This window comes from Aulonocara sp. 'chitande type north' Nkhata Bay, linkage group LG3 (genome assembly GCF_057382095.1).
Source record: "Aulonocara sp. 'chitande type north' Nkhata Bay isolate Kocher_YH1m ecotype deep benthic linkage group LG3, A_spYH_male_GT1.1, whole genome shotgun sequence".
NCBI lineage: Eukaryota > Metazoa > Chordata > Actinopteri > Cichliformes > Cichlidae > Aulonocara > Aulonocara sp. 'chitande type north' Nkhata Bay.
Genome location: NC_141346.1, coordinates 43944073 through 43957751, shown reverse-complemented (window position 1 = coordinate 43957751; position 13679 = coordinate 43944073). Strand labels below are relative to the sequence as shown.

General features: G+C 42.2%; 1 protein-coding gene across 1 annotated transcript; it reads right to left on the bottom strand.

Annotated features, from left to right (window-relative positions):
- Positions 1 to 533: 533 nt before the first annotated feature.
- Positions 534 to 12415, bottom strand: LOC147335828 (uncharacterized). Its single transcript, XM_086286115.1, has 2 exons — positions 12095 to 12415; positions 534 to 1344 (listed from the first exon to the last, which is right to left on the bottom strand). The coding sequence occupies exons 1-2, from the start codon at positions 12413 to 12415 to the stop codon at positions 535 to 537; spliced, it is 1131 nt and encodes a 376-aa protein (XP_086142241.1). The 3' UTR covers position 534.
- Between the last annotated feature and the right edge of the window lie 1264 nt (positions 12416 to 13679).

Here is a 13679-nt window from a genome sequence, read left to right as displayed (position 1 = left end):
TGAGCTGCTGTAGTAGTTGTTGGTGCCGCTGTGGTAGTTGTTGTAGCAGCTGTGGTGGTAGTTGCTGAAGCTGTGGTGGTCGTTGGAGCTGATGTTGTCGATGTTGTAACTGGCGTGGTAGCAGTTGTAGCTGCTGTAGTGGTTTGAGCTGCTGTAGTAGTTGTTAGAGCTACTGTGGTAGTTGTTGAAGCTGATACTGTCGTCGTTGATGCTGCAGTGGTTTGAGTTGCTGTAGGAGTTGTTGTAGCTGGTGTTGCAGTAGTTGCAGCAGCTGTAGTGGTCGTTGGAGCTGATGTTGTCAATGTTGTAACTGGTGTGGTAGCAGTTGTAGCTGCTGTAGTGGTTTGAGCTGCTGTAGTAGTTGTTGGTGCTGCTGTGGTACTTGTTGTAGCAGCTGTGGTGGTGGTTGCAGCAACTGTGGTAGTCGTTGGAGCTGATGTTGTCGATGTTGTAACTGGTGTGGTAGCAGTTGTAGCTGCTGTAGTGGTTTGAGCTGCTGTAGTAGTTGTTGGTGCCGCTGTGGTACTTGTTGTATCAGCTGTGGTGGTAGTTCCAGCGGCTGTGGTGGTCGTTGGAGCTGATGTTGTCGATGTTGTAACTGTTGTGGTAGCAGTTGTAGCTGCTGTAGTGGTTTGAGCTGCTGTAGTAGTTGTTGGTGTCGCTGTGGTACTTGTTGTAGCTGACGTAGTTGTTGTTGGAGCCGGTGTTGCAGTAGTTCCAGCGGCTGTGGTTGTTGTTACAGTTGATGCTGTCGATGTTGTACCTGGCGTGGTAGCAGTTGTAGCTGCTGTAGTGGTTTGAGCTGCTGTAGTAGTTGTTAGAGCTGCTGTAGTAGTTGTTGGTGCTGCTGTGGTACTTGTTGTAGCAGCTGTGGTGGTGGTTGCAGCAGCTGTGGTAGTCGTTGGAGCTGATGTTGTCGATGTTGTAACTGGCGTGGTAGCAGTTGTAGCTGCTGTAGTGGTTTGAGCTGCTGTAGTAGTTGTTAGAGCTACTGTGGTAGTTGTTGAAGCTGATACTGTCGTCGTTGATGCTGCAGTGGTTTGAGTTGCTGTAGGAGTTGTTGTAGCTGGTGTTGCAGTAGTTGCAGCAGCTGTAGTGGTCGTTGGAGCTGATGTTGTCAATGTTGTAACTGGTGTGGTAGCAGTTGTAGCTGCTGTAGTGGTTTGAGCTGCTGTAGTAGTTGTTGGTGCTGCTGTGGTACTTGTTGTAGCAGCTGTGGTGGTGGTTGCAGCAACTGTGGTAGTCGTTGGAGCTGATGTTGTCGATGTTGTAACTGGTGTGGTAGCAGTTGTAGCTGCTGTAGTGGTTTGAGCTGCTGTAGTAGTTGTTGGTGCCGCTGTGGTACTTGTTGTATCAGCTGTGGTGGTAGTTCCAGCGGCTGTGGTGGTCGTTGGAGCTGATGTTGTCGATGTTGTAACTGGCGTGGTAGCAGTTGTAGCTGCTGTAGTGGTTGTTGTAGCTGGTGATGTTGTTATGACATTAATATGATGTTGTTATGACAAACATAAACCACATGAATCTCTACCGTCCATCTCTACCTTAAAACAAGTTCAGTGTCTTCAATCCAATGCTCCAACAGTTTACCCAATTTTTTCACCTTTTCATGTTTTTGATATAAATTGCAATCAATCTAAAGTAATCTCCCCCAAATTATCTTTTTTTCCCCATACGTGCTTATAATCATTTAGGTTTCGTTAAAAGATATTGCATTCATTGATATATTTAATAAAATTAATTCACTGCTTTTTCTTGTTTATCAGTACTGGGAGGTGACTTAGTTCTGCTGTCATGAAAAGCAAAACTTGTGTCTTGCGATGCAACCTTTGTAATCATAAAAAGAGCTGACTGGTGTACACAGATGATTTCTAAATCGTGGGGTAACTGGAGTAATTCTTCTAAACCACTGTGTTTGTCCTTTGAGTCTTTCTTTTATATGTAATTGTTTGCTACTCATGTGTGTCTGAAATGGCATGATTAGCCAGTATTTAAGCTTGCTGTCTTTTTATTCTTGCTTTTTAGCTAAATTTTTCAATGTTTGTTCCCTTTTTTTGAGTGGTTGTTTTATATGCAGCAGATTAAAAAAAGATTCATAAAGAAGAAAATAAATTTTATGATAATTCACTGAGGAAAGCTTAATAAAGTGAAGTTTGGGTAAATTTTTAAGGATCATATCCCCATGTGACATACATGGCTGGCAAAAATGAATTATAGCACTTGAAAGGTCTCACTTCTATTCATATTGTGATAGAGGTCAGTCTTTACCTGTTAATCCTTCTGTGTCAAATAATCTTCTAATATAATCATTTTTGACACTGACAATGATATTTTTTCTCATGTTATAAATATTTGCAATCTAGTTCTAGTTGTGAGGGCTCAAATATTGGACAAGAATATCATTTATTAACAAGCGCAAAATTCCAGCCTAATCTTGTCATTTCAAGTTCTGGTAAATCCAATAATTTCAAAGGTCATTTTTGCATTGTTTCTTTGAATATGTTAAGGCTGTATAAAAGCTGATTATGATATGACCTTTTAACCTTTTTCAGAACTGAATGATTTTAAATGGAATGCCCCATGTGTGCTGTGAGATTTATTATGAGAAATATTTATCTTGAGTCTCGTTCTTACAAACATTAAATTAATGTAAGACATCATTGGATATGGTTGTTTGACTAAAGTACAGGATACCAGATTTCAGTCTAAAAAGGGAAATTGTACATTTAAACTAAAAACATGAGATTTGCAAGAAAACCTGATGAGATGGAATTTTTAAAACACTTTTCCCAGTTTCAATGAGTAAAAATCTATAAGAAACACTCTAAAATCTTATGCAGTTGCAGACCTGTGTAATCACATGCTTCACAGCCAAGAGAGAAAGATTCAGAGAGAAACTACATTTTTTTTCTTTAAAGAAAAATTGTCAAAAGTCATGTAAATCATCCTCATCTCAGCTATACCAAACTCAAATTTTTACTAAACCCATTTTTTGAAGACATCTTACTAGGTAGAGCTTACCTAGATTAATTGTACTCAAGTGCCTAACCATAAAAAGTACTATAACATTCAACTTTAATGCAGTCTACGTATTGTCTGTAGCAATTATTTATGATGTATACTTTGCTATGATAAAGCAGTTCATAATTCCTTTATCAACAGTAAGTTTAGCACCACTTAGCTCACCTGTTAGAAACAAGAACGTTGATATTATCAGTCCAACACCCATTGTTTAATCAGTTAACTCTGTAAAAGACACAGATGGCAAGTGTATATGTATTAAAAAAAAGTTAAAACCCCAAAACACTACTTAAAAAGTAAAATAGAATTTCACAAAAATGCAAGACTTATTTACTGTACTCATCATTATATATCTTAATGAAAAAATATGAATCAGAATTTTAAAATAATATAGATATAATAATTACTTTGTTTAACAAGCTAAAATACAAAATAGTCATATTAACATTAAATAAAATTTATATTTCATTGCACTTACCAAAACTGAGATCAGATGAAAAATGTATCAATTGTCCTTTTTGTCTTCTGTAGATGGTTTCCAATTTTTTTGTCTCACAACAGTGCAATTCACAACTCTTTGCTCTTCAACTCTTTTAATCATATGTTCACACCTCTCGTGGCCTTATATATTTCAGAAGCGTGAGGGCTAATGACGTATGTGAGAAATGATAGACGAGGTTGTGAGATCTTGATGATGAAGAATGTTACGTCATAGGATTCACAAGTTTCTCAACTGTCAACCTTACAGTTTCTTGCCTCAGGATAAGAGCCTCTCCCTTTGTTTTCCCTTGAGACATAAGTTAGTCATTGATGTCATGGCAGACAAACAAATAGATTTCTACTGAGGTAAAAAGGAGTTTCTGTAAAGTTACGAAGTTACTACAAAACTAGTACGAAAATAAAATATGTAAATAAAATATGTAACAAATGGGACATCTGTGTACTTTTCTTTCACTCTATAAAGTGAAAAATATTGAATGTTCATATTTCAGTTCTAATATTGTTTCTAGAGTTGTGTAAGAACAATTTCTTTCAAAAGTTGGCTCAGCAATACATTTTCTACCACATTACTTTTGTTCATTCAATATCACACCTCTGTTTACTGTATTGAGCTGATTACAGTTGAACATGATGTTTTAGTATCATTTGAATCCTCTGATGTGATTGGTTCAGTCATGTTCACTTTTTTTTCTGAGCCAAGAGATGGAAGCTTTGCAAAAGCTCATCATCCCTCTTTTCCGGATCTGCTCAACAATAAAAAATGATGATATATTGATATGTAACTGTTCTCCGATATTTATTAAATTAGAATATAACTGAAGAACAAACACAGAAAGAACAAAAAATAAGAATACTGGTCCAGCTTAACATGTACTTTCTCAATTATCCACGCTTTTTAAAAAAAGTTTCATTATGTCCAGTCTGTTTTTGGCTAACAGAATAATTTAGATGGGAAGTCTTATTAGATTTGACATTTGGAGGAGAGCTTGTGAAACCAGAATTTTCAGAAATTACCTCTCCATTAATGCCCTCAGGTTAAGAGAAAATATGTTAAACAAGCTTTGCTGTGCGGCTGTGAGGTGGGAAAAGAGGGTGTGATACAAATAGTATAGTTCTTTAATGATTGTGAATACAAAAGCAGTCACAAACCAAAGATAATTTAAACATCTGGCAGGACTCCAGAGACAAAATGTAAACTTAAGCAGATTTATTGCTGAGAATTACAAACTAAAATACAAAACACTAAACTTGTTGTACGGTAACTAGACACTAGGAAGCAAAACATGGTGCACAGACCATAGGTGGACATGAGAGAAGTACTAACATGAAGACTGATGATGTGACGAGGAAACTGAGGCAAAACAGGTTTGAATCCACTAGGGAATGAACAACTTCAGAGATCAAAGTTTAAAGCTCACATGAAAAACCTAACAATAAGGCTCAGGTTTGATTTAATAGCAAACACAAAGAAAGACAAGAAATGAACAAATTAAGAGATCACTGATCTCTTAGCTCACATAAACTACCTAACAATAGGATTGATTTAATGGCATAAACACTTGAACAAACAGAAAGAAAGGCCTTTTGTCCAGATCATCCTTTATTAACAGGCACTATTTAGCTATAAATGATGTTTGAAATCTAGTATGTTATGTAAGCTGCTGTTGTTACATTTGATCATTTGATATCTGTACAACTGAGGTACATGTGCGTCATTTTCATTACTATTTATAAACAAGGTGTGGCTCTTTTGTGTGACATAACTTCATACCAATGAAAAATCATGTAGTCGAATGGCATCACTGCACTGTTTTCACACCATTTCTGATCAACTCTGATTAAACACTGACATTTTAGTTTGTTACTTGAAGACAGCTGACATATATTGTTAGATTTAATCAAATTTTATAGAAGGACACCAGTAAAATGTATTTATTTTTATTTACCAGTCTTCTAGGTTGTGTCTGTAGAGTTACTCTACAAGGGAACACAAATGTTTTTCTTCATTAGAAATATAGTTACAGTTACAATTAGCATTTGATACACTTTGCTAATTAATTCCACTTAACTGCTTACATGTAGAGTCTTTTAGTCAAAGTACAGTATTTCAGGGCCTATGGAAGCAAAGTAAATCTGGAGACAAGCATCCGTTTGAACATAAAGAAAGAATGAAACAAAAGACTTATTGTAAAATATTCAAAATATGACAGGAAATTTAAACATTTCTGTAAGTAAATAAATATTTATTATTGTTGATGTTTGTCATGATCTGAGTGCAGGCAGGCAGGAAAGGACCCAAATGCAGAAACAGTTGAAACGTAAACTCAAAAGGGCAGCTTTATTGCTGGAAACAAGAAAGAACTAAACTTGAATACTGAAATAAACTAGACAGGGTTGGCAGGTAGAACACACAGACAGATGTGAGGGAGATCACAACACTGACAAAGAGAAACACGGGGCTTAAATACACTGAGGGATAACGAGGGATATGAGACACAAAAGGACAGCACAGCTGGGAGTAATTAGGCAGGATGAGGCAAGGGAAGCAAAACTAGAAACACTGACATGAGATACGGACATTCAAAGTAAAACAGGACACACACCGACTGAACTCTAGACACGCAAACAGACAGAACATATAGACCTGAAACATGGGACAGAATTGCACAGAGTAGACACAACATTAAACACAGGGAAGCCATATAACAAAAACTAAGAACTAAAACCTTAACAGCCATAACCGAACCTAGGGTAATAACGATAACTAAAATAATCAAAACAGCACAAAAAAGGACTCAGAACATAAACCATGATATAAAATACCAAAACACAAGAGACCCAAAATGCTGGGTCACAAAGACCCAGAACCGTGACGATTAACAGTGGTAACAGAAACAGAAATATAAAGGTCATTATCTGCGTCAACGTACATGCCACTGAGGCCGCATTCCCCAAGTGCTTTTCAAAGTGTTTTCAGTAAAAGACTGATGATGGAACAGGAAGCTTCCATCAGTACATATCTTTCTAAGAAGAAAAATGCATGAGGAATGTCCAGCACACCAACACATTTTCATTCTTGCTAATGTGCAAATGTTTGGATAAAAACATAAAGAAAAGTAAGCATCTAAACTTAACATAAAATTATTTCACCAAAGCATAGCTTTCACCTTTACATTGTTCTTCATTCCTGTTCATTAAAACGTCTTTAAAAACAATTAAGTTCACTTTTTGTTCACTGACTCGAGAAAAATGTATTCATTCTATCTGTATGTGAAAAACCTTGTAGCAATGAACTCATCCAGACTAGCCCAAGACACTTTAAGCTGCATGCAAAGCTAATGGGGATCTTAATAAACTAAAGCAAATATCAGTTTATCTATCATTTTGAAACTACACTATATTGCCAAAAGTACTTGCATTTTCCTTCACTCGCCTATAAACTTTAGTGACATCCTATTTTTAATCCATAGGATATAATATGCTCTCAGTCCATCCTTTTCAGCTATAACAGCTACAACTCTTCTGGGAAGGCTTTCCAGAAGGTTTAGAAATATGTTTAGAATAGAATAAAATAGCCCTTTATTGTTATTCTACATGTACAAAGAATTTGTAGGTGCTCCACACCAACTGTGCTGGAATAAAATATAAACAGTAGACAACAGGAACAAATAGCTAACAGGAGAAATATATTGTAGACAGAGATCCAGACTCCAGACACAAAAATATGGTGAGAGAGAGAGAGAGAGAGAGAGAGAGAGAGAGAGAGAGAGAGAGAGAGAAATGATGGGCTGAGGAGATTAAGGGGACGCTGAAGAAGAACACAAAGATGAAGACTATGACAGACATGACTAAACTATACCAACAGAGACAAGGATCACAACAATGATAAGTAAACAAGATTAAAAAGTTCGCAAACACAAAACACTGGGTCAACGACCCAGAACCACAGCATTTAGAAACAAAACAATTTGTTTTCAGAACAGGTAAACAGAAGAAAGCAACATTAAAAAAAACGAACAATATATCATAAAATTATGAACCTTTTTGAACTAATCTTTATTTTTAAGTCTTTTTTTAGTCATGAATTTTCAGTATTCAAGCAATTTGTTTCCAAAACAGGTGAAAAAAACAAAGAGACAAAAAGAAAACAATTACTGTTGAAATTAAAAATATGATTGACAATCTAATGCTAACAGCATTATTTAACAATACATAACAATTTCTGTGGTAACAGAAACATAAAAGTCATGACATTAAACGGCATTGTCTTAGTCAATAGGCGTCACTGATGCCACATTCTCAGATGGTTTTAGTAAAAGACTAATAATAGAACAGAAAGCGTCTATCAGTGTCTGTACCGGAATATGTACAAGGTGTTTTCCTGCACACATTGCGCATGTTTTGAAGATCATCAAAGGGAAAAAGTCTATAATTGTTGGTGTGATTAGAACCATACCAATACTGCATTACTGTACCTGCAGAAATAACATCAAAAGCTGTGAAAATGAACTAAACCTTTTCATTGAGTTTGCTGCATACTACCCAAAATCAAATGTTAAGACACTGTACTGCTGCACATACGATATACAAACAAACCTTAAAACAGAAACAGTCTTTTTTAGAGCAGTTCCCTCTCTGGACAGTATTTACTTTTTGTGTCATTAGCAAGTGAGCTGGCTTTAAGAGCCGATTCTTTGTAGAATCAAGAAGCGCTGACTCCTGTCAGGAAAGGGCCCGCGTTCAGCTATTCTAAGAATCCATGCAGCTAGGGCCAAGATTTTATTTTAATGTGCACACTATGCAGCCAAACAAATGCATAGGTAGACATTATGTGAAAGATGGATGAGAGGCAGATGCTATGAAGACAGCGATTATAGCGGTATAGGCCAGGTATCGAGATAGACCAGAGAGATGGGGAGCTGGATTTAAATGCTGTCAGAACAGGGTCAACAACAAACTTCTACCTAAATCTAAGAAACACTCACCTGTCCATGCAGCTGGAGGAGAGCTTGCTGTCCACTTGTCCACCTGTCATCAGGGGTGATGCAGTTCCTGTCTTATTTTGATAGTCCTAATTTGTTCCAGCTGTTTTTCTGTGCTGTTTCCACTCTCCTAATCACTGTCTGTGTATTTATTGTGTTAGTCCCCCCTTTTACCTTGTTGGAATGTCAGTTCACCTCCCTTCATGTGTCTTGTCCATGCCACAGGTTTCCTATTCTATGTTTTCAGTGATTAGTTTTGTTCAGTTTAGTTAGTAAAGTTTGATTTTCATTTTGCCTTTTGTTTTATATTCTTGTTTGTTTTTTCTCCCAGGACAAATAATCTGCTTACTTTTTGCTAAGTCCAGTCCTGTCTCTACACATCTTGAATCAGGAAGTAACCGCTGACAATAAGTTTAGGTACTTAACGCTGACCGTAAATCTTCATTATGAGATTACTCTGAGATTATGTTTAGCGTCTGTGACGTTAGTTGAGGGTGTGAACACTGTAATTCTCTTGTGATGGGAAGGCGTAACAATGATTAATGAGTAAAACTTGAGGAACATGACATGCATCTGTTTAAAAAGACATCTATGAATAGAAATGTGTATGTGTCATGAATCGCTGTGTGGCAGGCAAGCAGGAGTGGTGGACCCAAAATGCAGAACTCAGACACGGAAGTGAAACTTAAGGCGCAGCTTTATTGCTGGAAAAAACCTCGTACAAACTAAACTCACCAAAAGAAAACCAAAAGTCAGAACAGAGGAACCAAGGACTGAAACACTGGAAAGAAACACTAAACTGGAGCAGGAGACCAAACACTGGGAACATAGAAGCAGAACACACAGCTAGTTGAGGGTACGACGCGACAGAGAGCACAGGAAAACACAGGGCTTAAGTACACGGGGAGTAATCAGGGAATGGGCCACAGGAGGGAGACACAGCTGGGAGCAATAAGGCTAACGAGACAGGGGAGAGGTAAAACTGAACACACTGACATGAGACATGAACTTTCAGAATAAAACAGGAAACTGACACAGAGAATCAGACAGGACACTGAACATGACAGGCAGACTCATGAGCAGACACAATAACACCATGGACAGACAGAGGGAACACAGAGAAGTGGGAGCAGGCAGGCAAAGAACAGAAACCTAACAAATGGCAAAATCACAACAGAATACACACTCGGAATGAACAAAAGCATAAGGAAACACAAAACACTGAGTCCTCAGACTCAGGACCATGACAGTACCCCCCCCTCAAGGGCTGGCACCAGACAGCCCAACAGAAACACAAAAACGGACCAAAACCAAAAAACCCCCCCACGAACCAAAAAACAGAAAACGACCCGACCAGGGCGGGCGGTGGGGGTCCAGGACGGAGGGACACAGTCCGAAAAGGCCCAGACGGACAAGGTCAGGGGGCCGACCCGGAGGCCAAAACAGTTCAGTTCCGGGGGCCGACCGTGTGAAAGGCAGCGGCAGTGGGGCAGGTCCGGAGGCCGGCCACGCAGTAGGCAGTGGCGTGGAAACAGTTCTGGGGGCCGACCGTGCAGACGGCAACGGCGGCGTGGAAACAGCTCTGGGGGCCGACCGTGCGGACGGCAACGGCGGCGTGGAAACAAGTCCGGAGGCCGGCCACGCGGAAGGCAGTGGCGGCGTTCAGGAGGGCGTCCACGGTGGCGGAGATGCCCAACAAGCGGCCTGGCAGATGACCGACGATGTGGAGGTGGTAGTAGGGGACCTGAAGGCTGCGTGGCCCCTGCAGCCCCAGGCGAGGCGCAAGCCGAGGCTGGACCAGGCGAGGCGCAAGCCGAGGCTGATGAGGATGCGGAGGCCGGACCAGGCGAGGCTGAAGCAGAAGCAGAGGCCGGACCAGGCAAAGCAGCTGACGAGGATGCTGAAGCTGGACCAGGCAAAGCAGCTGATGAGGATGCTGAAGAGGAGGCCACTGCAGGTGATGCGGAGGCTGGACCAGGCGAGGATGAAGACACGGGGGCTGGACCAGGCGAGGATGAAGACACGGGGGCTGGACCAGGTGAAGCGGATGAAGCCGAAGCATGCGCTGGACCAGGCGACGCTGAGGATGCTGAATCCGGACCAGGCGACGGCGTGGAGGATGCAGCAGAGGCCGGGCCAGGCAACGGCGTGGAGGATGCAGACGGAGGCGCTGCAGCAGGTGGCGGCATGGATGAAACTGCTGCTGCAAGCGTGGATGAGGCTGCTGGTGGAGCAGCTGGAGGCTGGATGGGCTCCTCGGGCCCCCCAGCAAAAACAGTCTCAGAACCAGTGGGCACTGGAGCCCCTGGCACACACAGAACAGAACCAGCAGGTGCGGAGACTTCTGGCAGGAACGCAACAGGACCAGCAGGCGCGGGGGCCTCTGGCAGGGACAGAACAGGACCAGCAGGCGCGGGGGCCTCTGGCAGGGACAGAACAGGACCAGCAGGCGCGGGGGCCTCTGGCAGGAACGCAACAGGACCAGCAGGCGCGGGGGCCTCTGGCAGGAACGCAACAGGACCAGCAGGCGCGGGGGCCTCTGGCAGGGACAGAACAGGACCAGCAGGCACACGGGCCTCTGGCAAACACATGGCAGACTGCAGCTGCACAGAGCATTGAGTCTGCTCAGGCAGCAACGGCCGGGTGCGGTCCTCAGCTGGCTTCTTAACCGCCAGGGGTCCAGAGTCTGCTGGGGGCTGAAACCCAGCCTCTGGGGAGGCCCTGGAGTGAATCTCAGTCTCAGAGCTGGCCAGCTTTTGAGGACTGATAACAATATTGTTTGGTTTGTCTCTCTGATTAGAATTCAAGGTTGTGGAACAGTTCTGTAAGGGTTGGATAGACATAGCTTGCTGTACCGGAGGTGTAGGTGAAGATGATGGCTGTATAGGTGGCTGAGCTGAGGGCAACTGAGGAAAAGGTCGGGAAAATGATGGTTGTGAAGTTTGAAACCGAGCTGACGATAAGGCTGATGATTCCTCTACCAACTGAGCTATTGACTGGGCTAAGGATTGAAATAAGGTTTGTAGTAAGTCAGGCTGTGGATGTGACTGTGCTATGGGAAGCGAGGCTGAATGTGGTGGAGGTGGCGACTGAGCTTCGGGCCGGGCGGCTAACAGAGCATCGGGCCGGGCGGCTAACAGAGCTTCGGGCCGGGCGGCTAACAGAGCTTCGGGCCGGGCGGCTAACAGAGCTTCGGGCCGGGCGGCTAACAGAGCTTGGGGCGAAAATGGTGGTGGTGGAGTTGGTGTCTGGGCTACAGGCGGCTGCTGAGCAGGTGACACTGGAGACTGAGCTACAGACGGCTGCTGAGCAGGGGACTGAGCTGAAAGCGGACGGGCAGCTGACTGAATAAACATAGCTCCAGAATAAACAGTTCCAGATGAAACAGTCTTAACTCCTGGGTCCGAAGGAGCATCAGAAGCACAGTCTTTTGAACCAAAGCGGAAACGATCGCTCTCAAAATGAATACTGTCATTTTCTGGAACAGGAGGAACAGAAGATCTAGAGTTCATGAAGCCGACGTTAGCGGCCTTGGGGGAAACGGTACGTTTATCCCTCGACACAGAAGGCGAATGTAGGGGGACTTTGTCACTCACCCTAGGCGGTTGGTCGAGAAGAGTCCCAGGCTCCTGCTGTGAAGTGGAAACGCTGGGTGAGTCGGGCGGCACGATAATAATCCCTAACATCTTGTAGAAGGCTTGTGCAGGCGTGAGCTGATTGCTTGCAGGCTCGTAGTAATCCTCCCGGGACCGGCTGGAGCGTTTTCTGCGAGACCTGGGCGTCCGCGGAGAGGAAGCAGGTGAGTGGACCGAAGGGTAAGCAGCTAGTGAGGAGCGGCAGCACGGAGGCCCTCCAAGCGCTAGCCGAGTCCCGTCAAAACGGGAGCTGCGCTTCCACGGTGAGTCCGCTGGATCCATTACTGGTCGCGTCGTTCTGTCATGAATCGCTGTGTGGCAGGCAAGCAGGAGTGGTGGACCCAAAATGCAGAACTCAGACACGGAAGTGAAACTTAAGGCGCAGCTTTATTGCTGGAAAAAACCTCGTACAAACTAAACTCACCAAAAGAAAACCAAAAGTCAGAACAGAGGAACCAAGGACTGAAACACTAAACTGGAGCAGGAGACCAAACACTGGGAACATAGAAGCAGAACACACAGCTAGTTGAGGGTACGACGCGACAGAGAGCACAGGAAAACACAGGGCTTAAGTACACGGGGAGTAATCAGGGAATGGGCCACAGGAGGGAGACACAGCTGGGAGCAATAAGGCTAACGAGACAGGGGAGAGGTAAAACTGAACACACTGACATGAGACATGAACTTTCAGAATAAAACAGGAAACTGACACAGAGAATCAGACAGGACACTGAACATGACAGGCAGACTCATGAGCAGACACAATAACACCATGGACAGACAGAGGGAACACAGAGAAGTGGGAGCAGGCAGGCAAAGAACAGAAACCTAACAAATGGCAAAATCACAACAGAATACACACTCGGAATGAACAAAAGCATAAGGAAACACAAAACACTGAGTCCTCAGACTCAGGACCATGACAGTATGTGTTCTTGTGCATGCATATGTGTGTCTCCTTGTTTTGATTCGTAGTAAATGAGTATGTGTGTTTGCAAACCTTTAAAGGAGCATGAAGAAAAGCATCACCATTCTCTGAGGTTCACCTCGTGCTTTGATGCCATGTTTTCTGCTGCTGACACTAATAATTAATTTGAATAATAATTTAGTGTCGAGCCTAACACTTCTCCAAATCAGCTCTTTGGTGTTTTACTGGGCCATATAAATTATTGCTGACCTGTGGAAAAGATAACTTTTTTTTTTCGGATATTCTAATCATTAATAAACATGAAAACAATATAAATACGATTTTATTACGTAAATTGTATTTAAATGAATCCAAATTAGCAAAAAATAATGTTACTAAAGCATTGAAAGAAAAATGGTCTAGTACACTTGTACCCCCCAGGAAATGGGAAGTCTTCAACAAACAGCCTCATTTAGACATTTTGTCCAAATTACCAGTTCATCTACATATTTTATTTTAACATATGTAGTTTTATTGTAGACTTTTGCTGTGTAAAACCAACAGTGGTGGATGGGTAGTTCCTTTATGATTCTTTTACTTAACTGCAGGTATAAGTTTTTTAGTCAGATTATGAGATGT